Source organism: Elephas maximus, chromosome 7, assembly GCF_024166365.1.
Source record: "Elephas maximus indicus isolate mEleMax1 chromosome 7, mEleMax1 primary haplotype, whole genome shotgun sequence".
In the NCBI taxonomy this organism is placed as follows: Eukaryota; Metazoa; Chordata; class Mammalia; order Proboscidea; family Elephantidae; genus Elephas; species Elephas maximus.
Genome location: NC_064825.1, coordinates 110,366,285 through 110,391,660, shown reverse-complemented (window position 1 = coordinate 110,391,660; position 25,376 = coordinate 110,366,285). Strand labels below are relative to the sequence as shown.

At 36.7% G+C, this 25,376-nt stretch overlaps 1 protein-coding gene and 1 pseudogene across 1 annotated transcript; both read right to left on the bottom strand.

The window, feature by feature from the left end:
* Positions 1-2,470: 2,470 nt before the first annotated feature.
* LOC126080336 (olfactory receptor 10AG1-like) lies at positions 2,471-3,367 on the bottom strand. The gene has a single exon (XM_049891587.1). The coding sequence runs from the start codon at positions 3,365-3,367 to the stop codon at positions 2,471-2,473; it is 897 nt and encodes a 298-aa protein (XP_049747544.1).
* An 11,362-nt stretch (positions 3,368-14,729) lies between these two features.
* LOC126080335 (olfactory receptor 10AG1-like) lies at positions 14,730-15,740 on the bottom strand (annotated as a pseudogene).
* Between the last annotated feature and the right edge of the window lie 9,636 nt (positions 15,741-25,376).

The following is a 25,376-nucleotide window of genomic DNA, read 5'->3' as shown; positions in this document are numbered from 1 at the left end:
TCATGTGTATAGTCACCATTTACACTGGCAAAAAAAAGTATTCAAGTCATTGAACTTGCAAAAGTTAATCATGCTATCTGCATCATGGTTTGTATCACCAAGGCCATATTTTTCAACTACCAATCCTTCTTCTTTGTTTCCAACTTTCACATTCTAATCACAAGTAACTATCCATGCATCCAGATTGCATGTTTGATCAATTTCAGACTGCAGAAGCTGGTAAAAATCTTCAATTTCTTTATCTTTGGCCTTAATGGTTGGTGCATAAATTTGAATAATAGTCGTGTTAACTGGTCTTCCTTGTAGGTATATGAATATTATCCTATCACTGACTGTGTTATATTTCAGGGTAGGTCTTGAAATGTTCTTTTTGATGATGAATGCAACACCATTCCTCTTCAAGCTGTCATTCCCGGCACAGTTTTTAGTAGACTATATGATTGCCCCATTCAGAATGGCCAGAACCAGTCCATTTCAGCTCCCTAATGCCTAGAATATTGATCTTTATGTGATCCATTTCATTTTTGATGATTTCCAATTTTCCTAGATTCATACTTGGTACATTCCAGGTTCTGATTATTAATGGATATTAGCAGCTACTTCTCATTTTGCATTGTGTAACATCAGCAAATGTACACCCCAAAAGCTTTAGTCCATCCACGTCATTAAGGTCGACTCCACTTTGAAGAGGCAGCTCTTCCCCAGTCATCTTTTGAGTGCCTTCCAGCATAGGGGAGCTCATTGTCTGGGGCTATCTCAGACAATGTTCTGCTGCTTTCATAAGCTTTTCACTAGCTAACTCTTTCCAGAAGTAGACTACCCGGTCCTTCTTCTTTGTCTGTCTTAGTCTGGATGTCCCTACGTGTCTGTCAGTTTGTTGTACTGTGGGGGCTTGCATGTTGCTGTGATGCTGGAAGCTATGCCATTGGCATTCAGACACCAGCAGGGTCACCCATGGAGGACAGGTTTCAGCCGAGCTTCCAGACTAAGGTTTATCATAGAGACTATATTATTATTTTTATTCCACCAAGCACTACACTGAATCTATGCAAATGAAATGATGCGTAGTCTCCCACCATTTCACAGATCCTCACTCTCTCTCTTCAGAACTCATTGTTTGAGCATTGTTTGCCTTCTGTCTTGTCACTATTCCCTGAACAACACTGTATAAAAAATATTTACAAAACATTTGCATTGTATTAGATATTATAAGTAATCTAGATTTAATTTAAAGTATATGGAAGTTTGTGCATAGGTTATATGCAAATATAGTGTCATTTTATATAAGGGACTTGAGCTTCCACAGATTTTGGTATTCCTGGGGGGTCCTGTACCAAATCTCCCCTGGATAACTAAGGAATATAGCATAGTATTAATTAATGGTTATTGCAAACCTGGTTTTTAAAATAGGTATCACAACCGTATGTACACTCATGGCAGTGAAATGTTTAGGCTAAGTAATATAACAGATTATACATTACAACTGACTAAACTAAATTAGCCCAAGAAAAAATTCCTATTGAAGGAGGACATTGCACAATAAAATTACAGAATTACTAACACAGTGATTTCCTATATGCTAATATATATATATATCGGAAATCCTCGTGGTGTAGTAGTCAAGAGTTACAGCTGCTAACCAAAAGGTCGGCAGTTCAAATCCACCAGGTGCTCCTTGCACACTATGAGGCAGTTGTACTCTGTCCTATAGGATCACTATGAGTTGGAATCAACTCAACGACAATAGGTTCAGGTTTTTATTATATATATTACCTTTACAATTTGTGCAGAAAGTTCTGACAACATTACAAGAGATTTTTAACTTGGAAATGATTGTACTGTTTGGAAAGACAAGGTGTCTTAATAATCTAGTGCTGTTATACCAGATATACCAAAATTGTATAGCTTAACAAAGAGAAATTTATTTTTTCACAGTCTAGGAATCTAGAAATCCAAATTCAGAGAGATAGTTTCAGAGGAAGCTTTCTCTCTCTGCTGGCTCTGCAGTAAGGTCCTTGTCATCAATCTTCCCCTGATCTAGGAGCTTCTCAGTGCAGGGATTGAAGGACTTGCTTCCATCCTGGTTCATCATTCTTCGTGGTAGGAGGTCCGCCTATCTCTATCCTAGCTTCTCTCTTTTATCACAAAATACATTAGCTCAAGGTACAACTTAATGTTGTAGAGTGAGTTCTGCCTCTCTAATCCTGCCTCATTTACATCATAGAGTTAGGGTCTACAACACATAGGAAAATCACCAAACCGGTTGTCTTCTAGAAGGTTTCGACTCAAATCACAAAATGGCAGACTATCAAGCAGTACTTAGAATCATAGTCTAGCCAAGCTGATGCACATTTTGGAGGGACAAAACTAAACCATAACACAAGTTATGGTTAAAAGTATACATCTGTTGAAATTTAATTAAAAATATGTAAGAAAGGAATTTTCATACATTACCTGATTCTTTAGTGAATTATTTACATAGCAATTTTCTCAGTGCTATTTTGACATCCTTATTTCTTAGACTATATATCATGGGATTAAACACAGGAGTTAGGATAGTGTAGAAAAGAGATAGCACTTTGTCATTTCCCTCTGAGTGTCTAGTATTGGGTCTTAAGTAGGCAATAATACCTGATCCAAAGAATAACACCACAACCATAAGATGAGATGAGCAGGTGGAGAAGGCTTTGGCTTGACTTGTGGCCGATGGTAAGTTCAGGATGATGGAGATGATTTTACTGTAGGAGCCCAGTATCAACAGAAAGGGAACCATGACAAATAACACAGAAAGTATGTAGACCAACATCTCATTTACAAAGTTGTCCCCACAAGCCAGCTTGAGTATTTGGGGAATATCACAGAAGAAGTGGTTAATCTGTTTAGATCCACAAAAAGGCAGAGAGAAAATCTGATACGTCTGCCCTATCTGAACTGAGATTCCAGTGGCCCAGGAGCCAGTCACCAACTGGATACAGACCCTGTGGTTCATGACTAGAAGATAGTGCAGAGGGTTACAAATGGCCACAAAGCGGTCATAGGCCATCACTGCCAGGAGCAAACACTCTGTGCTTCCGAACGTGAAGAAAAAGTACATCTGTGTAGCACAGGCAACTAAGGAAATTCTTCTTCTCTGGGTTCCTAGATTCGTCAGCATTCTGGGGAAAGTAGTTGATACATAGCAGATTTCCAAGAAGGAAAAATTTGCCAGGAAAAAATACATAGGGCTCTGGAGAGCAGGATCCATTTTTGTTATGAGAAATATGGTGCCATTACTCATCAGGATAATGATATAGATGATTAAAAACAATCCAAAAAGAAACCACTGGAGATGGGGCATGTCAGCAAAGCCCAAGAGAACAAATTCCATCACTTCGGTTAGATTATCTTGTGGTGGTTTTACCTGATGATTCATCTGTGGAAAAGGTAAATTTACATGAGCATTTCCTTTTAACCTTCCTTATCTCTAAATCATATGGAGGTGTCTGGATTGGATTTTATGACCAATGCAATTGTTTGCACTTTAAGAATGACGCTACTTAAGTACATCCCACATCCTCCTGTTATATCACAGTAAACAGCCCCCTTAAATTTATTTTAAGATCATTTCATTATACTTTCAGAGCACAGCCCAGGATAGAACAAGCTATACCTAACTCAACAAGGCACTGGAGCAATTGGTAACTGCTGGAGATGGACCCTCAGCTTTGCCATCTAATCTCACTTTAAATTCATTACACATCTTGACAATCCTACTGTACTTCCCTATGCATTTTCTCAGTGACGCTTCTGAAAAACTATATCATAAAGTGTCTTCTAGCATACATTTTCAACTGCCTGTTTCAAAGTTCCCTTCTTCCATCTGTTCATGATTTTAAGCATATACCCAAACCATTGCCATTGAGTCAATTCCAACTCACAGCGGCCCTATAGGGACAAGTAGGATTACCACGTAAGATTTCCAGGGAGCGGCTGGTAGACTTGAACTACCAACATTTTGGTTAGAAGCTAAGCACTTAACTACAGTGCCACCAGGTCACCTATAAGCATATAATATAGTTCATATTAGAGATTTAGAAAGAAAAGTGTGAGAATATTTCATTTTGCAGAGGAAAATACAACAAATGTCTTTTGGTAGGATGTTAAGTATACAGGATAAGATGATATTATTCAGGGAAATTGTTCTGAGAACATTGATTCAGATACTAATAATAAATGTGGTCACCCTGGAAAAACAGGGGTAGCATGGAGGGTATTTGTTTCCTGTGTTTATCTGTGGAACAGAAGGAGGAATGATATTGGGTGTTATACCCACGGGGGTCTGCACACCCAACATTATTTTTGTTGTTTCTAAAAAAACAATTTAGATAACTGTTTCTAAACTCACTTTTCTTTAGATATAAAGATATTGAGATTCACTAAGTGTGGATAATTCAACCAATTCCATGTAGATTCTGATTGCAAATCAGTATCTTTTAATGCACTTGAGTTTGACTCCTTTCTCCACAATTTATTGTCATTGTGATATTAAGCTATTACTTAAAGTTTCTAGGCTTTACTTCTTTGTGAGAATTAAATGAGGTAATGTTGGTAAAATGTATCCCCTACTTATCAATTTTAAACTGATTATTTTTTAGTTATGGTTCTATAATTATGATTAATATAATATATCCTTTAATCCTGTAGCCCTAGAATGTAACAGATTGCCTATTTCAGTATTTGATAAAGTGGTTTTGAATTCCTGTTTTTGGTGATTTTTTTTCCTACTGTTTCCTTTCATCATCCTCAAGACAAGAACTAGTTAGTGAAACTCCTAAGGTGCAACATTTAAGGAGGCTCAGGGCCCTCCTTGCACTTGCACAATTCTGAAAGTGAGTGCCTTCTTAAATTTTGCAAAAGGCAAGGTGCCTCTTGTCTCACCCTGCTTTTCATCTCTCCTTCCTAATACGTTTGCACTTTGTCCACTAAGTAGAGAAGAAGTGTGGTACCATGGTTTAAAAAAAGAAAAAAAAAAAACATTGCTAAGGAGTCAATTTCAACTCATAGCTACACTGTAGGTCAGAGTAGAATTGACCCATAGGATTTCCAAGGCTGTAAATCTTTAGGGAAGCCAACTGCCATACCTTTATTCCGTGGAGCAGCTGGAGAGTTTGAACTGTTGACCTTTTGATTAGGAGACAATCACTTAACCACTGTGCCACCAAAGCTCTGTGCCATGGTTATAGAACAATATCTCCCAGATAGACAGAAATTGAATTATAGCTGCAACACCTAGCTGTGTGATGACTTCATGTAAGTTAACTAATCTTTCCATGTCACATTTTGCTTAGCTGTAAAATGACTAGCAACTATATCAACACTTAGTGATGTTGAGTGAATCAAATCATTTAATATAATTAAAAAACCTTGAAGAAGTCCTGACATTTAAAAAACCCTCTTATTATTGTTATCCATTGTCATAGGAAACCCTGTTGGTGTATTGATTAAGGACTATGGCTGCTAACCAAAAGGTCCACAGTTCAAATCCACCAGGCACTCCTTGGAAACTCTATGGGGCAGTTCTGCTCTGACCAAGAGGGTACCTATGAGTTGAAATTGACTCGACTGCAACAGGTTTTTATTGTCATCTATTATTGTTACTGTTATTAGCAGTTACTTATTATTAACATCCATTTATCTTAATTATTATTGAAACTAATGTTAATTTACTGTTCTGAACTTTACTCAGTATGCTATGCAACATGAACGATACTCTCTAGCTAATTTATTTTCCTTTCGTATAACAGGACTGTTGTGGGAATGAAGTGAGATCTTAAAAACAATTATCAAAATGTTACAAACTCCAAGAACGTTCAACTCAAAAGGTGTGATTTCCCCATGAGTTCTCTACCAATATTTGGGTTTATATCATTATCTCTGCTTTGTGGACGTGTAGAACCTGTAGTACCCACCACTGCTCAGTACTTAGAATTGCAATTAGGTTAATAGCCTTTGTATGCATTTTCTTTTCCTGATACTAAGCGATCTGAATGGTAAAGGCTGTGATTATTCTCCTACTTGAAATCAATATAGATCCCAGAAAATGGGTGTACACCTAATGTGGTACTCAGGGTTTGATTTTGAACTAAAATAAAGGAATAGACATTATTAAAATGAAAGCATCACCCTTAAATGGGAGAGAATTAAGATTCAAAAGAGGACAAAAAAACCAAATCTCTATGTATTATGAATGATGACATTTAATAAAAAAAAATTAATTCTTGTTAATTAAATAAATTGTGAGTGCTAAAAGAAACGTTTTTAATTATACAAACTCAACTTTTTGATGATGAAATTATCCAGGTATAACATTAAATATGTAAGATTTGTCCGTGTTTTCCTCAAGAGAACAGGGTAGAAAGAGCAGAGATTTACCCTGTGTGTTCTCCCAAAACTATATTACTCTTCTTTCTTGAAAACGTTGTTGTTATTACATAAAGGGAAATAAAACTTAATGGTGTCATGTTTTTACTTGAAATCTAAGCATCCATTCCCTAGAAAAAAATCCAAATGACTCGGGAATGCATAACAAAACTGAAGGAGTCATTGTGCCGTATTTAAGTGCCCAGCTGCTAATCAAGAGGCCAATGGTTCAAACCCACCAGCCAGTCTGTGGGAGGAAGATGTGGCAGTCTGCTTCTGTAAAGATTTACAGCCTTGGGAACCCTGTGAGGCAGTTCTACTCTATCCTATAGGTGGTTATGAGTCAGAATCCACTTGAAGGCAATGAGTTTGGCTTTGGTTAACGGGATTCTGATTTGGTTAAATATTAGTCATTGTCAATGCCCCCAATCTACCTAAACCTCAGCTGTGTTTGTATTTTCAATATAAATTAGAAATATACACCCTAAAATTAACTTGAAAAACAATATGAACTTAAGACTTTATATTATTTTATGAATTCTTTAAAGTAAAAATAGTAATTTCTTTAAAATAAATGTTTATTGGATTTCTCAATGGTTGTAAAATTATTTCATGGGTTGTTTTACTTTAAATGTCTTATGAAAATATCAGAACTAAAATACATAAATATAATGCTTATTTGCTACAAAATCTTTGCTGGAAATGAAGTTTTCCCATAACATTATTTAGTATTCTTACAAAAACAGCAATGTTTCAAATTTTCAGTGTTTCAAACTTACTAATATCACTATTTAAAATCATTGTTTAAGGTAAATTATATTTAAGAGTCAGAAATATAAATGAGCTGCCTGAATAAAACAGTACCTTGCCTACTCCATATTAAACATTAACTTTAATAATATCATGAACTAAAGTTGAATATTAATATAAAATATTTCATATTTACCTTTCTTATTTTGGATAGTAGGAGGCTTGGTGGTTAAAGTGCACAGCTGATATCCAAAAGATCAGCAGTTGGAACCCACCATCTGCTCTGTGTGAGGAAGCTGTGGTGGTCAGCTTCCTTAAAGATTTATAGCTTTGGAAACCCAATAAGGCAATTCTAGTCTGTGCTGAAGGTTCACTGTGGGTAGTAATCTACTTGCCCACAGTGGGTTTGGGTTTGGTTTGTTTGTAATAAATTTACTTCTTCCTCACTGAAGAGTGTTTATGTATTTGTGTATTTAAATTACTTTGGCTGAAACAACTTCTTTCATCAATGGTATTTAATCTACCTTCAAAACATTCTGTTCATTTTGAACATGGAGTGCACTTTAAAAAAAAAAAAAGTTATCTCCATCCCCTGGGATCTCTCCCACCGGACACAGTTAAATTTCTCATTCAACAAATCTCTTTGGCACTCTCTGAGTTGGTTTAATTATTTATTTTCCTAGGTAGCTCTTACCGTGCAGAATACCCTTCCTTTCAATAGAATAAAGCATGCAGAAAGTCTTATTTCATAGACTTGAATAGGGTCCTGATTGCCCTTAACTGAGCAATACCACTGGAGGCCATCCAAAATTCTCACAAACCAATTCTCCCCTTATCTATTATGACTGCTTCATATGGGCCCTGTTCCTATTAAACTGAGCTCCTGTCACATTTTCCTGAAGTTATTTGGTTATTCTCTCCTCTGAAATTTGTGTCTTCATCGAAATTCTGGGGCTTGCTAATATAAAAGTTGTAATAAGTGTTCTGACAACAAAGAATATTTCTAGCTACAAATCATACAATAATTTATTTCTTCAAGACTACCCGGACAAACCAAGAACTAAGAACTGGCTGTTTAATATATTAAATCTAGTTCAAAAGTTTTGTTTTTTGGCCCTGAGAATAATCCCCATGGGGGACATTTATTTTATTTGCAGTGCTACACCATCCTTCCCCAATTTCATTTTCCTCTGTGAACCTGTATTTAAGATGTGAATCCCATTAAATTTCATTTAGGAGAAATGAGAATCTGGTAAAATTCCAGCTGATATTAGGGGCAAGACTCCAGGTCACTAGTCTGTCTATTGTTATAAAATACTTCCCCTTCAAGACTTCATATCTGAGTGACAGATAGTTTAAGAATACTGACTTGAAGCCAAGTTTCCCCTTGTGGAAATATGATTTTACTCCTATTATTCAGTAAATAGTGATTCTTAAGGGTTTATAATTACCTCCATCTTTGAGGTTGGTAGTGGATTTTATATATTTCCACTACTAACCTAAAGGCTGTATGAAGTATCTATCTATCTGTCTGTCTGTCTATCTATCTATCTATCATCTATCTATCTATCTATCTATCTATCTATCTATCTATCTATCTATCTATCTATCTATCTATCTATCTATCTATCTACCTATCTATCTGTCATCTATCTACCCATCATCCGTCTGTCTGTGTGTCTGTCTGTGTGTCTATCTAATCTGTCTATCATCTATCTATCATCTATCTATCAAATGACATCTGAAAGCACTTTACAAAAGAGAATATCCATAAAAATGTTGAAATGAGCCCTACCTCAATAATAATAATACGTCATATACATGTGAAAGCTGGAAAATGAATAAGGAATACTGAAAAAGAATTGACACCTTTGAATTGTGGTGTTGGCAAAGAATATTGAGTATACCATGGATTGCCAAAGGAATGAACAAATCTGTCTTGGGAAAAGTACAGCCAGAATGCTCCTAAGAAGCAAGGATGGTTGAGACTACATCTCACATACTTTGGACATGTTATCAGAGGGTATCAGTCCCTGGAAAAAAACATCATGCTTGGTAAAGTAGACGGTCACTGAAAAAGAAGACCCTCAGTGAGGTGGATTGACACAGTGGCTACACAATGGGCTCAAGCATAACAAAGATCATGAGGGTGGCACAAGACCAGGCACTGTTTCATTCTATTGTATATCGGGTCACTATGAGTTTTTTTTTTTTTTTTTTGAGTTAGAACTGACTCGACGGCACCTAACAGAAACAACACCACCTCAATAATCAGAAATAGTCAAATTGAAATTACAATAATATATTCTACATCAGGAAACCCTGGTAGCATAGTGGTTAAGAGCTATGGCTGCTAACCAAAAAGGTCGGCAGTTTGAATCTACCAGGTGCTCCTTGGAAGCCATATGAGGCAGTTCTACTCTGTTGTATAGGGTCACTATGAGTTGTAATCAACTCGATGGCAAGGGTTTTTTTTTTTTTTTTTTTTTTTTTTTAATTCTACATCAAGCTGATAGATAAAAATGCTTAAGTAAGATAATACTGAGTGATGGTCAGGAAGTGGAACATCACATTGGCACTTCCAAACACTGCTATTACAAGTATTACAAGTATAAATTGATGCATCCACTTTGAAAAATTATTTAAGAGCTAAATAAATGCCTGATAATTTCAAAAATAATCCCCACTCTAATGAAAAAAGAGGAAGACCCTCAATGAGATGGATTGACACAGTCGCTGCAAAAATGGGCACAAGCATGACTTGAGGATGATGAAGGACTGGGCTGTTTTGTTCTGTTTTGTAAATGCTCGCTCTGAGTCAGGCCTATCTTGAAAACACCTAACAATAACAACTAAGAATTCCTAAGTGCACTGCAACAGTATGCATTAATCGAAGTGCAACTTCCCAAATGCCCACCATTGTAGACCGTATTTTTTTAAATAATTTTTATTGTGCTGTAAGTGAAAGCTTACAAATCAAGGCAGTCTGTCACATATAAACTTATATACACCTTACTACATACTCTCATTTATTCTCCCCCAATGAGTCAGACCATTCCCTCCTTCCAGTCTCTCCTTTCGTGACAATTTTGCCAGTTGCTAACCCTCTCTACCCTCCCATCTCCCCTCCAGACAAGAGATGCCAACACAGTCTCAAGTGTCCACCTGATACAAGTAGCTCACTCTTCATCAGCATCTCTCTCCTACCCATTGTCCAGTCCCTTCCATGTCTGATGAGTTGTCTTCAGGAATGGTTCCTGTCCTGGGCCAACAGAAGGTCCTGGAACCATGACTGCTGGGATTCTTCTAGTCTCATGTAGACTGTATTTTTTAATGCTCTGAATATTTATACCATTGAATAAAAAATGTAAATAAAATTGAACAAACTGCAAATATATGCAACAACATGAATGATTTATAAAATACAATATTCACTGCTGAAATTAAAACACATGAAATACACACTGCATGACTTCACTTACATGAAGTTTGCAAAGAGGGAATATTGATTTGTACTTTTTGATAGACATATTTACATAGTGAAACTATATAGAAAAGCAAGTGCATAAATACAATAAAAGTCACACTTGTGATTATTGCTGGCCTGGGAGGAAGATATGATCAGGAAAAGGTTAGCAATTGACTTCTACAGTGCTGGTAAAATTCTGTGTATCAATCTACTTGGGAGTTACATGGGTGTTGGCTTAAAATTTTTAAAAATTAATTAGCAATACATTTTTTAATTAATATTTTATTTATTTATTGGTGAAAGTTTACACAGTAAAGTAGGTTTCCATTTCACAATTTCTGTACAAATTGTTCAGTGACGTTTGTCACAATGTGTCAACATTCTCTTTACTTGTGTTCTGTTTGTTCCATTTTCAGTACTCTCTTCCATTCCCCCTTATCTTCTTTGCTTTTGAGTAATTGTTGACCTTTTGGTCCCATACTGATGGTTTTTACATAGATTGCTGATCTTATGAGTAATATTTATTTTGTGTGCTACTCTGCCTTTTTGCTAAAAGGTGATCTCAGGGGATAACCTCTGTTCTAGTTTTAAAGGGTGTCCTGGGGCAATAATCTCAGAGAAAACTCTGCCTTTTCTTCCACATTGTCTGGACTTTTTTTTTTTTTAATAAGAATTTGAGTTCTGCTTCACATTTTTCTCCAATTCCATCTGGACCATCTATTGCAACACCAGTCAGAACAGTCAGTGATTATAGCTGGGCACCATCTATTCTTTCTGGTCTCAGGGTAGATGATGTTGTGGCTCGTGAAGACTTCTTTCTTCTCTAAGCTTTTCGTTACCTTCTTACTGTTTTGCTCCTGGTGAGTAGACACTGGTAGTTGTGCCTACATGGCTGCTCTCAGGCTTTAACACCCCAGATGATACTCACTTCACTAGGCTGCAGATCATGGTTTTCCTGTATTATATTATGCCAATTGACTGAGTTGACTCATGAGACTATGGTCCTAAGCTTTCAAACCTGGAAAACCAATATTGGAAGATACTTGGTTACATCTGTGGAGTATCTGTTTTCAGTGAATATATGTGCCTGTGCACACATATTTGTACTTACGTGTACCAATAGATCTATCTGTTCTCACCTATATGAACACCTATACCTATCCATATACCAATAAACCTATATTCATCCATATTTGCTTAAACACTTGTTTTTCCTTTGGTTGTGCTGTGCTCCCTACATCCACATTCAGTGCCCACTTTTCCCATTGCTAAACTAAATAAATAAAATACCAGTCTCAATGATATGCAGTGGACTTTCCCTTCTCCAACATCTCTTCCTGGTAACTACCAATGAACATTGGTCTCTGTATGTATACCTATTTTTGTCTTCTTAGCATACCTTTTTCCTTACATTCTTGACTTATTTTCTCTTAGCATTATGCCCTTCAGCTTCATTTATGTTATAACACATTTCACAGACTCATCATTGTTCTTTATGGCTGCATAGTATTCCATTGTACATATGTATCATGATCTGATCATCCATTCGTCTGTTGATGGGCATTCCACTTCTTTCCTTTTATTTGCTATGCAGTTTCCTGTAGTGCTTGTACCATTTTACAGCCCCACCAGCAATGGATAACTATTACAGTCTCCCCACATCCTCTTCACCATTTGTTGTTATCTGTTATTATTGTTTTTTTATCAGTGCCATTTTATCTGGAGTAATATGGTATCTCATTTTAGTTTTGATTTGCATCTCTTTATTATTTTTTTGCATTATGTTTATTATAACTTATTCTTTTTTTAAATTGTGCTTTTAAGTGAAAGTTTACAATTCAAGTCAGTTTCTCATACAAAAGGTTATACACACATTGTTATGTGACCCTAGTTGCTCCCCCTAAAATGTTAACAGCACACTCCTTTTCTCTACCCTGTATTTCCTGTGTCTACCCAACCAGCTCACTAATGCCTATGATATCAATGTTTATGCATCACATTTCATTTTTGACAATGTCCAATTTTCCTATATTCATAATCTGTACCCTCTGCTTTCTGATTATTAATGGATATTTGCAGCTGTTTCTTCTCATTTTAAGTCAGGCCACATCTGCAAATGAAGGTCCCAAAAGCTTTACTCCATTAAAAGATCAACTGTACTTTGAAGAGGCAACTCTTTCCCAGTCATATTTTGTGTGCCTTCCAATGTGAAGGGCTCATCTTCTGGCACTGTATCAGACAATATTCTGCAGCTATTTACAAGGCTTTTCACTGGCCTTTTTTTTTTTTTTTTTTCCATAAGTAGATCGTCAGGACCTTCTTCCTAGTCTTAGTTTGGAAGTCTGCTGAAACCTATCCCCCACGGGTGACCCTGCTGGAATTTGAAAAATCTGTGACATAACTTTCAGCATCACAGCAACATGCAAGGCACCACAGAAGGCCAGTGGAAATAGCAATAGGAGTATCAATATAAGCTATTATTCTAGCCTAGACAGTTCCGAGAATTTAATTGGATTTCATTATATTATTATAGTTTCAAAAACGTAATAGCATGCTAAGAAATAAAAATAACATATATCTGTACGATACTTAGAGAAATTTAAACATGAAAATTTTCATAAATGAAATAAATATTCTTAGTACATATTATTTTAATAGATGTCTTAGATATATTTGTTTCTGATACCATGTTATCGTCATATTTCAGAATGACCTTATTCTAATTTTAGAAGCTTTTTTAAGGAATAATTTACATAAGATAAAATACATCCTTTACAATCCATTTGATGAGATTTGTAGATGTACTCCCTTGTAAAACTATTTTCACAGTTGAGATACAGAACATTTATATGATTCCCAAAAGTCTCCTTGCACTTTTGCAATCTATTCCATTCATACACTCTTCACTGCAGAAAATCACTGATCATGTTTCTGTAAGAGCTCATTTACAATCAGAATGTACTTAGTCTGAAATCCTTTACTCAGTATAATTTTTAAAATTCATCTATGCCGTTTTATATATAAATGTAGTTAATTCCACTTTATTGCAGAATGGAATTCCATTGGATACATACACCATGCTTCGTTTATTCATTCATCTGTTGATAGACTTTTGTGTGGTTTTAAAGTTTCTGCTATTATGAATATAGTTGTTATGTATAGTCACATAAAATTTTTAATGTGAAATATGTTTTTATGTCTTTTTGGAAAAAAAATTAGGAGTAGAATGGCTGGGTCATATTGTAGGTATGTTTAGCCTTTTGAGACAGAGTTAAACTGTTTTCCGGAGTTATTATACCATTTTACACTCCAATTGTCCAGATGTATGAGACTATCAGTAGCCTAACCCCTTTGTCACTACTTGGCATTGTTAGAATTTTTAATAGTTTTTCCTATTCTAACGGATGTGTTGTGGTATCTCGCTTTGATTTTAATTTGCATTCCTCTAATAACTAAATGTGTTGACCATATTTATCTGTGATTATTGGATATTCGTGTGTCTTTTTTAATAAAGTGTTTGTCTTAGCCTTCTAATGCTGCTGTAACAGAAATACCACATGTGGATGGCTTTAACAAACAGAAGTTTATTTTCTCACAGCTAGTCGTCTAGAAGTCAAAATTCAGGGCATCAGCTACAGGGGAAGGCATTCTCTGTCGGCTCTGGAGGAAGGTTTTTGTCATCAACCTTCTCCTGGACTAGGCTTCTCAGTGTAGGAACCCTGGGTCCAAAGATCGCACTCTGCTCCTGGAGCTGCTTTCCTGGTTGTAAGAGGGCCTCTCTCCTCTATGCTCAATTCTTTTTTTTATATTTCACAAGATACTGACTTATACTACAACTTAATCTTGTAGATTGAGTCCTAATTCATTAACATAACTGCCAACTATCCCATCTCATTAACATCATAGAGGTAGGACTTATAACACATAGGAAAATCACATCAAATGACAAAATAGTGGACAATCCCACAATACTGGGAATCATGGCCCAGCCAAATTGATACATATATTTTGGGGGGACACAATTCAATCCATGACAGTCTTTATTCAAATGATTTGCCCACTGTATTTTGAGTTGCTGGTTTTATTCTTGGATTGTAAAAGTTCTGTTAGTTCAAGTGTGTCGTAACGCCAGTGATTTGGGAAGAAATTTTCTCAATGCTTCTGTAACATCTTTGTTCCTCAGGCTGTATATCATGGGGTTAAACAATGGGGTCAAAATGGTGTAGAAAAGAGAGAGAAGTTTGTCTGTTTCTTCATATTGGTTGGATTTGGGTTTTAAATAGGTAATAATAGCTGATCCATAGAATAAAACTGTAACTATGAGGTTTTTTTTATGAGGTGGGAAGAACAGGTGGAAAAGGCTTTGGTCTGTCCTGTGTTTGATGGCAACCTGAGGATGGTTGAGATAATTCTGTTACAGGATATAGGACCCAAGTATCAGCATAAAAGGAACAGTGACAAATACCACAGCAAATGTATAGACTACCATCTCATTGACAAAGATGTCTCCGCAGGCAAGCTTGAGGATTGGGGGAATGTCACAGAAGAAGTGGTTAATTTGGTTAGAACCACAAAAAGACAGAGAGAAAATCTGTCCTGTTTGCCCTACCTCAATGGTAATGGCACTGATCCAGGAGCCAGACACTAGCTGGATGCAAGTTTTGTGGTTCATGACTATAGGATAGTGCAGAGGGTGACAGATGGCCACGTAACGGTCATAGGCCATCACCGCCAGGAGAAGGCATTCTGTGGCTCCAAGCATAAGGGCAAAGCACATTTGTGTAGCACAAGCAAAAAAAAAAATGTTTCCTTTCTGGGTCCAAAGATCCATGAGCATTCTAGGAAGAGTGACAGACACATAACAGATTTCCAGGAAGGAAAAGTTACTGAGAAAAAAATACATGGGGATCTGAAGTGCGGGATCTACTCTTGTTATTAGAATTATGATGCCATTGCCCAACAGAATAATCATATAAACAGCTAAGAATGCTCCAAAAAGAAACCAATGAAATTTGGGAATATCAGAAAATCCTAAAAGAACAAATTCCATCATTTTACTGATATTGGTTCCCATTACTTTTAATTTGCTTTCTATCTGTGGCTTTGTTCTCCTTGGCTGCATTTTCCTTTTTGATAATTGAATTGTGACATGGGCATTGGCCTTTATAATTTCTCAGTTTCTTTCTGACACTTGCATTCTCTGATCCTGGGTGATCTGTTGTGAAACCAGGAGCAATTAAGTCAATTGCAGAGGAAATCAATTCGATCAACAAAATGTGCATGCAATTGATTTATAATTCTAGATTTGCATTCTAATCATTCCAGTAAGATCCACAGCCATACATTTTTATTAATCTTTCCATACAAGAAGGGAGAATGCAACTGAGACCTTTAATTCAGTTAAATATAGAATCATAATCTGACCTGCCCTTCTTTTAACTGAGAACTTCCTCAAACCAATTCCCTTCTTTCAAAGTTTTCCCTCTTTCCAAAATTGGCCTGTCTTTAAATTTCACATATATCTTTGAAGGCTTTCTGTTTGTTTGTTTTTGATCTTCATTTACACATAATATCCAACCCTGCACACCATATACTCAAACTGGACTCTGCTTTTTTTTTGTTTGTAACTCAGGGAATAAGGTTCCATGTTTGTTTTCCATTTTTATGTGCCTGTTTCATCTTTTTTAATGAATACATAAACGATTGAGCCCAGGTATTGTATTTCACAACTTTCTCTATCACTACCTCCTACGTATCAATAAACCATAGAGTTTCCAAGGAACTACTAGCTGGTGGATTCAAACTACCCCACCAGGGCTCCAAATGTATTTAATGTTTATTAATATATAACCTTAAGACACATAATTCATTTAATCCAATACATTTTATCTTTTGTTCTCTGGTATTCATGTTTCTCTTATTAGGGTTACAACTGAGGCATCACTATCTCCATAAGTCCCTACAACCATGTCTAACCCTCTTCCGCTGCATTCCCTCCAGCTATTTCTTTTTCTGATCAAGCCCTAGAGCATTGCCCTAATCATGATTTCTGGTCGCTGGCAATCCTGCTCCGTGGAGGGGAGAGCTCAGATCAGTTGAGAGGGAAGGGGTTTATTTGCTGAATTCAGGAACTAATTTTCTCACTCTCAGGAGCAGACATACTAGCAGCTGTACGCACATCACTCACAACACTTAAACTTTCAAAATATGCTGATTTTCCTCACCTCTATGGCTAACTCCTTAGTTCAAACTATCCTCTCATTTTTCAATGAATATAATAGCCTTGTTCCACTACAATACCTTGTGTACAGGAATATCAGTGTGGACATTGAAAAGGTGTAAATTCCCTCATTTTACTACCATGCTAAAAGCACTTTCATGGATTCCCATTGTACTTGGAAAAATCCAAATTTATTTCCAGGAATTGAAAACTGCAATGTAACTTGGCCTCTGCCTTTATTTCCAACCTCATTGACTAAAACATCCCCCGTCCCCCACCCTGGGCAATCAGTTCTTTAGGTTTCTAAGAGTGTAAACCTTAAGGGTCTTCTTCCGCTCTTTCATCTGCCCAGGATGTTCCTTACAGAGTTAGTTCTTCTAATTAGGACTCAGCTCAAATGTCATTTCTTCAGAGAGGTCTTCTCAGGATTATCCTAGAGATTGTATTGTTGTGTTAGGTGTCTCATAGTAATCCCATGTGACAGAGTGTAAATGCCCCATTAGTTTTTCCTGGCTGTAATGTTTATGGAACAAATGGTCAAATCCTTTCTCCAGTAGAGCTGCTGAGTGAATTTGAACTGCCAAACTTTCAGTCAGCAATGAAGGACTTAACTGTTGTGCCACCATGGCTCCTTAAGGATTATATCGTTGTTGTTAGGTGCTGCCAAGTCAGTTCTGACCCATAGCAATCCTATGTACAACAGAAAGAAACACTGCCCTGTCCTGCACAAATCCTCATGACTGTAGTTATACTTGAGATCATTGTCCCAGCCACTGTGTCAGTCCTTCTCATTGAGGGTTTTCCTCTTTCACTGACCCTCTGTTTTACTGAGCATGATGTCCTTCTCCTGGGACTGGTCCCTCCTGATAACATGTCCAAAGTATGTAAGATGAAGTCTCGCCATCCTTGCTTCTAAGGAGCATTCTGGCTGTACTTCTTCCAAGTCAGATTTTTCCTTCTTTTGTCAGCCCATGGTATATTCAATATTCTTCCTCAGCACCATATTTCAAAGGTGTCAATTCTTCTTCAGTCTTCTTTATTCATTGACAAGCTTTCACATGCATACTACGTGATTAAAAGCACCATCGCTTGGGTCAGGTGCATCTTAGTCCTTAAAGTGACATCTTTGCTTTTTAACACTTGAAAGGTGACTTTTGCAGCAGATTTTCCCAATGCAAAGCATCATTTGATTTCTTGACTGCTGCTTCCATGGGTGTTGATTGCAAAACCAAGATTATATTAGTAACATTGAATTATATTAGTGCCAGCGTGAATTATCTCTTTATCATATTCTTATTGTTTTATTTTAAAATAAGGTGTTTATAGCTCCACTTTTCATTAGAAGCTAAAAATTTGAGACTTGAAGATTTCGCATAAATTTTCCAGGTTTTCACAAGCTCTGGATTTCAACTCTACTACCAAGCTATTTCCAGATTCCTAGCTGTGATATGGAAAAATAATTAATTTTCCCAAGCTTGTTAACATTTATTCAGTCAATTATATGCAATGTACTGCAATCTGATTATATCTTCTTTTAAGATTCTTGTTTTATAACCTTGAAAACAGAGTAGTGTCTAACGGAAAGGTTTATAATTTTTAATTAATACATTATTGATTATTTTTCAACTTTTTTGAAACCTAGAATATTTTCTTCTTTCTGTCTGCTGTTCACATGATATCCTAAACCACTCCATCTTAGTACTTTACTTAATGTATTTTATCCAAGACTTTTGTATTTGCTTAGTAAACCAATGGATGAAATGGAGTCACATCTCAAAATAAACACTGGAATTGGAAAAAAGGTCCATGAGCTTTAAGCTGGTATAAACCATTTTACAAACCTAAGATATACCATTTTACTTACAACAATGCACATCATGTGGAATGATGTACAATGGCTAAGTACATAAGAATGTGAGTAAAACACACAGGTACTTTATAGATTACCGTGAGGACAAAATGCATCTATAGCAGTTAGAGCCAGCAGAAAACCTCAATTAACTATTAGGTTGATCAACGTCTATGAATATTTTTCCAATCAATCTAGTCCATAACACAATGAAACCTGTGAGAGGCGGTATTCAACAGGCCTGCCTTGTTTTCCAGGTCTCGCAAGTTTTCTGCTTTTGGCAGGATACAGTCTTACCATTTTTCTATTGCTGTCTATTAAGAACCCCTACCTCCTAAACACCCTGTGAGTTTTCCTTCTCTGACAGGTTCTGCTTTACCTAGGTTCTGATTTTCAAAGGTTTTACTGCATAATTTCTGGCCTATGAATTCTAACACTATTTCCATGATGAGCCCTCAAATATGCTATTTGACTATATGCATGTCTTTTATTCCCTTGACATTACATCCTATGATTTAGCAAGAATATTTCACAAGGTTATGCCCCTAACATGGTATGCTCCATATGACTATAAATCATATGAAAAGAAATTTATATTAGAAAATATATTGACCATGAAGAAGAAGAAGGTGATTAAAGGTGGTAATTGTGGTGAGAATGCAAAAAGCAAATTCTAAAAGTTTCCATTAAGATTCTAGTAGTTCTCAATCTTATATGTTGATTAAAAACTGATCTTATTGTTAAAAAACACAACCTTCTCACATTTATATATTTCAATCATAATAATATTTGGGCATAGTTCCCTATATTAAGGTAAAATAAAACATTCCTAGGGGAAATCAAAAAAAACCTTAAAATATTTAGTAAAAGTAGTCATCAGATATGTCTGAGTCCTTCCAGATATACAGTATGATTTTATTGGGGTAATGTATGCCATAATAGAATATGAATCAAAAATATTGAACTAAATATTTTTTTCATGAACTTACAATTTAGAAGAAATAAATGTTTCATATTTTCCCTAATGGAAGGAGTGTCCATCTTACATAAATGATTTCATTAATAAGGGCAATATTTCCTTTGTTATCAGAATAGCAAAATATATTTAATTTTTTTTGCGTCTAGTTTCCTTAAGAGGTTGTTTCTTAAAATGAGTAACTTTTAAAATTAATTATCATCATCACCAGCAGTAGATGAATTAGGGAGAATTATATGTATTTAAAACACTTGAAACACATTTAATTTAATATTTTAATTCAGAAAGAAATCTACAGCTGCAGCCTCAAGCAGTGAACACATCTTCAGATGAAGATATACTCATTATTTCAGGAGTTTGATATTCTTTACTAAATAGCGATCTTCAAATTAAGTAATAGTCCTGAATTAAAACACAATATCAACATATTAATAGTTTATATTTACCCTTTTTGTCTTTGCTGTACTCCTTTCTCTTTGATGGTGTTTGATTTTTTTTTTTTTAATATTTAAATTGTTTAAAATGTATTCTATTTTTTAAACAGGAATTCGACTTGCTTTTGAAATAGCAAGTTCTCTTTATGTAGGAAATAGTCACTTATCCCCTGTGGAGGTATCTCTTCTCCTGGGTCATACCTAATTTGCTAACTAATTGCTTCTCTTTGCAATTAAATTTGGTGTGTTTTTCCAAACAGCTTTTTCATGATAGACCAGACTTTCTCTGTAGTCTCTGCATAGAATATTATTTCACACATTCTTTATTTTCAAAATACAGTCAGAGCTCATGCATGTCCTGGGAAAAGAAATATTCCTAACCACCCTATATTACCTGCAAGACAATGTTCACATTCCGTATCTCTTGCCTGCTTAACTTTCTTACTTTATTTCCGATGATTCTTTTGAATAGACTTTTTAGTAAATCATGTCTCATTAACATCATCTGAACATGTTCTGCTCATTTTCTTATCATTAGTGTGTACTGGTTTTGCTTCGCAGTGGTAGATATTTATGATCTTGGAGTAACTTTATGGAGATGCTGGTGGTGTAGCGGTTAAGAGCTATGGCTGCTAACCAAAAGGTTGGCAGTTCAAATCCACCAGACGTTCCTTGCAAGCTCTACGGGGCAGTTCTACTCTGTCCTATGGGGTTGCTATGACTCAGAATCCACTTGATGGCAACAGGTTTGGATTTTTTTTTGAGTAACTTTTAGGAAGGCAAAGTCAATTCTGGTTTGCCTAAAGTAAGATTACTATATTTATATTACAATGCACTCTAGACAAATCGGAGCCCACGAATGGAAAAACTTAGGTTACAAACAGTCATTATAAACAAGGGGATGAGACTAAATATTCTATATAAAAATAGAAAAATACAAAACTTCTTCATCGCAACATTTAAGAATTTAACATTTCCCAAATTTCAGTCCACTTCATGGTTTTTTTGGGGGGAGAAATACATTAAGCCTAAACCTTGAATTTTTAGCCCCATATGATCGCTTTATGGGAGCCCTGGTGGTGCAGCGGTTAAGTGCTACAGCTATGAGTCGGAATTGACTCCACAGAAACGGGCTTGTGTTTTTACGAATCCTTGGTGGTGTAGTGGTTACGTGCTCTGGCTGCTAACCAAAAAGTCAGTAGTTGGAATCCACCAGGTGCTCCGTGGGCAGCTCTGCTCTGTCCTGTGGGGTCACTGTGAGTCGGAATCAGCTTGAAGGCAATAGGTTATGATGACTTTGCTTTTGATTGTTTTGCCTCCATATCAATGTGCTCTTGTTTTTGTACCAATTTGCTGTTGTTTTTATGTCTGAGACACTGCTTGTCTTCACCGTGTCAGGAGGATCCTTCTGCAGCTTTGGTCCACAGGATTTTTCCTTAGCTGTGAAGTGGTACTCCCTCTCAATTCTTTCACTATGATTATATTTGGAGGAGATAGGCATTCCCAACTTGTCTGACTTCCAATCTTTGGGACAAAGTATGCCCTCACCCGTACTCCACTTCCAGATATTAAACACTAATTGACAGAACCAGGACTTGTGTTATTTTACTTCAAATAATGTGTTCTTATGTTCACCACGGAAACCCTGGTAGCATAGTGGTTAAGTGCTACAGCTGCTAACCAAAGGGTTGGCAGTTCAAATCCACCAGGCACTCCTTGGAAACTCTATGGGGCAGTTCTACTCTGTCCTATAGGGTAGGTATAAGTCAGAATTGATGCGATGGCATTGGGTTTATGTTCACCACAGGCTTTAGGGCTAACAGCCCTGGTGGAACAATAGTTAAGCTCTTGGTTGCTAACTGAAAGGCTGGTAGTTCTAACTAACCTAGTGTCTCTGTGGGAGAAAAACCTGGCAATCTGCTTCCATAAAGATTACTGCTTAGAAAACCCTATGAGTCAGTTCTTCTCTGTCACATGGGGTCACTGTGTCTTCTTCGATGGCACTTAACAACAACAGTTATTGGATAGCAGGTGCCAATGGGAACCTTGGAACTGACTAACCTATTATGTAATACACCAAGTGTTGGTCAGTAAGACTGTGACTACCAGCCAACACTGATTCCTCTAGAATCCCATGTTTTTACAGGAAAAAGATACCTAAATGCATCCTTTACAAAGTGAAATCCCATGTTTTTACAAGAAAAGGATACCTAAATGCATCCTTAACAAATTTGAAGACAATGAGTAGACTATGACACAATCCTGTAGTGAGGAAATAGAAGGCGTACATTTTCTTTTCCCTTTTCCACACCTAATGCCACTCCATCAATGGGAGAGATTTTGACAAAGAACTCCTTGCTGAAGCTGGAAAATATTGTTATTATCAACTGAAGCTTTGCTCATTTATAGAAGAAGAAGGTAAACAAGATATATTGCATGTAGTACATGCAACTGCCTCATATTCCTTTCTGACTTTACTGCTACTTCATATATTGATTCCTGCTTTCAACCTTTGTTGTTGTTGTTGTTAAGTGCTATCAAGTCGGTTCCAGCACATAGTGACCCTATGTACAACAGAATGAAACACTGCCCAGTCCTGCGCCATCCTTACGATCATTATGCTTGAGTTCATTGTTGCAGCCACTGTGTCAATCCATCTCATTTAGGGTCTTCCTCTTTTTTGCTGGCCCTGTACTTTGGCAAGTATGATGTCCTTCTCCAGGGACTGATCCCTCCTGACAATATGTCCAAAGTATGTAAGATGCAGTCTTGCCATCCTTGCTTCTAAGGAGCCTTCTGGTTGTACTTCTTCCAAGACAGATTTGTTCGTTGTTTTGACAGTCAGCCTTTACTATGAATAAAAATCTATTTTGTATGCATGCCAAATTAATGGAGAAAAGATGGCAAAACTCATTTATTTTTTAATCTGCACTATTACCATTCCTGGAAACCCTGGTGGAGTAGTGGTTAAGAGCTATAGCTACTAACCAAAAGGTCGGTAGTTCAAATCCACGGGGTGCTCCTTGGACACCCTGTGGAGGCAGTTCTACTCTGTCCCCTAGAGTCACCATGAGTCGGAATTGACTCAACGGCAACAAGTTTGGTTTTTGAGTTTATCACCATTCCTAATGAGGACAGACTTTGTGAATGATGCTCATTGTCTGTTCATCAACTTTCTCCCACAAGGGAAGTGTATGCACGAGTGTTAAGAGGGTGGAATCTGGAGCCAAGTAAATAGATTCCAACTATATTTCACCACCGACTAGCTGGGTTCTAATGCAAATGACTTAATATCTCCAAATCAGTTTTTTATTTAAATTGTGGTTAATAAAACGGCACCAATTCCATGAGAATTGAATGGGTTATTCACTAAGGAAGCACTTGAGAGTAGTACCTGACAAGCAATAATCATTTTATAAGTATATTTGTTAGTGTTCCTTACTTTGTTGTTTACACTTTTATTGAATTTAGTGGTCCTATTCGTCAACTTGTGTTCATTAAATGCTTAAACTCCTTGTTTTGTGTGTATGATAAAAATATATACAGTCCAGCTGCACTTCTCCGTCGTGTCAGTCAGTTTGTGGTACTTGGGGGTCTTGTGTGTTGCTCTGATCCTGGAAGCTATGCCACCGATACCAGCAGGTTCACCCATGGTGGACAGGTTTCAGCTAAGCTTCCAGACTAAGACAGACGAGGAAGAAGGACCTGGAAGTCTATTTCTGAAAATAGTTAGCCATTGAAAACATGAATAGCAGCAGAACATTGATATAGTGCTGGAAGATGAGCTCCCTAGGTTGGAAGGCACTCAAAATAAGACTGGGGAAGAACAGCCTCTGCAAAGTGGAATTGATCTTAATGCCATGGATGGAGTCAAGCTTTCAGCACCTTCATTTGCTGATGTGGCACAACTCAAAATGAGAAGAAACAGCTGCAAATACACATTAATAATCACAACATGCAAGGTACGAAGTATGAATTTAGGAAAACTGGAAATTGTCAAAAATGACATGGAACACATAAACATCAATATCTTAGGCATTAGTGAGCTGCAATGGACTGGTATTGGCCATTTTGAATCAGACAATCATATGGTCTACTATGCTGAAAATGGCAAATTGAAGAGGAATGGCATTATATTCATTGTCAAAAAGAATATTTCAAGATCTATCCTGAAGTACAACCTTGTCAGTGATTGGATAATATCCATACACCTACAAGGAAGACCAGTTAATACGACTATTACTCAAATTTATGCACCAGCCACTAAGGACAAAGATGAAGACATTGAAGATTTTCACCAACTTCTGCAGTCTGAAATTGACCAAACACACAATCAGGATGCATTGATAATTACTGGTTATTGGAATGAGAAAGTTGGAAACAAAGAAGAAGCGTCAGTAGTTGGAAAATATGGCCTCGGTGATGGAAATGATACCGGAGATCACATAACTGAATTTTGCAAGACCAAAGACTTCTTCATGGCAAATACATTTTTTTGCCAACATAAACGATGACTATACACATGGACTTCTCCAGATGGGTTACAACAGGATCAAATTGACTACATCTGTGGAAAGAGATCATGGGAAAGCTCAAGATCATCAGTCAGCACAAGGCCAAGGGCCAACTGTGGAACAGACCATCGATTGCTCACATGCAAGTTTCAAGTTGAAACTGAAGAAAATTAGAACAAGTCCACGAGAGCCAAAGTATGACCTTGAGTATATCCCACCTGAACCTAGAGAAAATCTCTAGAATAGATTTAACGTGTTGAACACTAATGACCAAAGACCAGACGAGTTGTGGAATGACATCAAGGACATCATACATAAAGAAAGCAAGAGGCCACAAAAACCACAGGAGAGAAAAAGAAAAAAAAAAAGACCAAAGGGATGTCAGAAGAGACTCTGGAACTTACACTTGAACATCAAGTAAAACCAAAAAAGCTAAACCCATTGCCATTGAGTTGATTCTGACTCATAGTGACCCTATAGGACAGAGTAGAACTGCCCCATAGAGTTTCCTAGGAGTGCCTGGTGGATCCCAACTGCCAACCTTTTGGTTACCAGCTATAACACTTAACCACTATCCAACAGGGTATCCTGAATGTTGAGTCGCTAAAGCAAAAGGAAGAAACGATGAAGCGAAGGAGCTGAACAGAAGATTTCAAAAGGCAGCTCAAGAAGACAAAGTAAAGTATTAGAACGACACGTGAAAAGTCACGGAAGTAGAAAAACAAAAGGGAAGAACATGCTTGGCATTTCTCAAGCTAAAAGAAA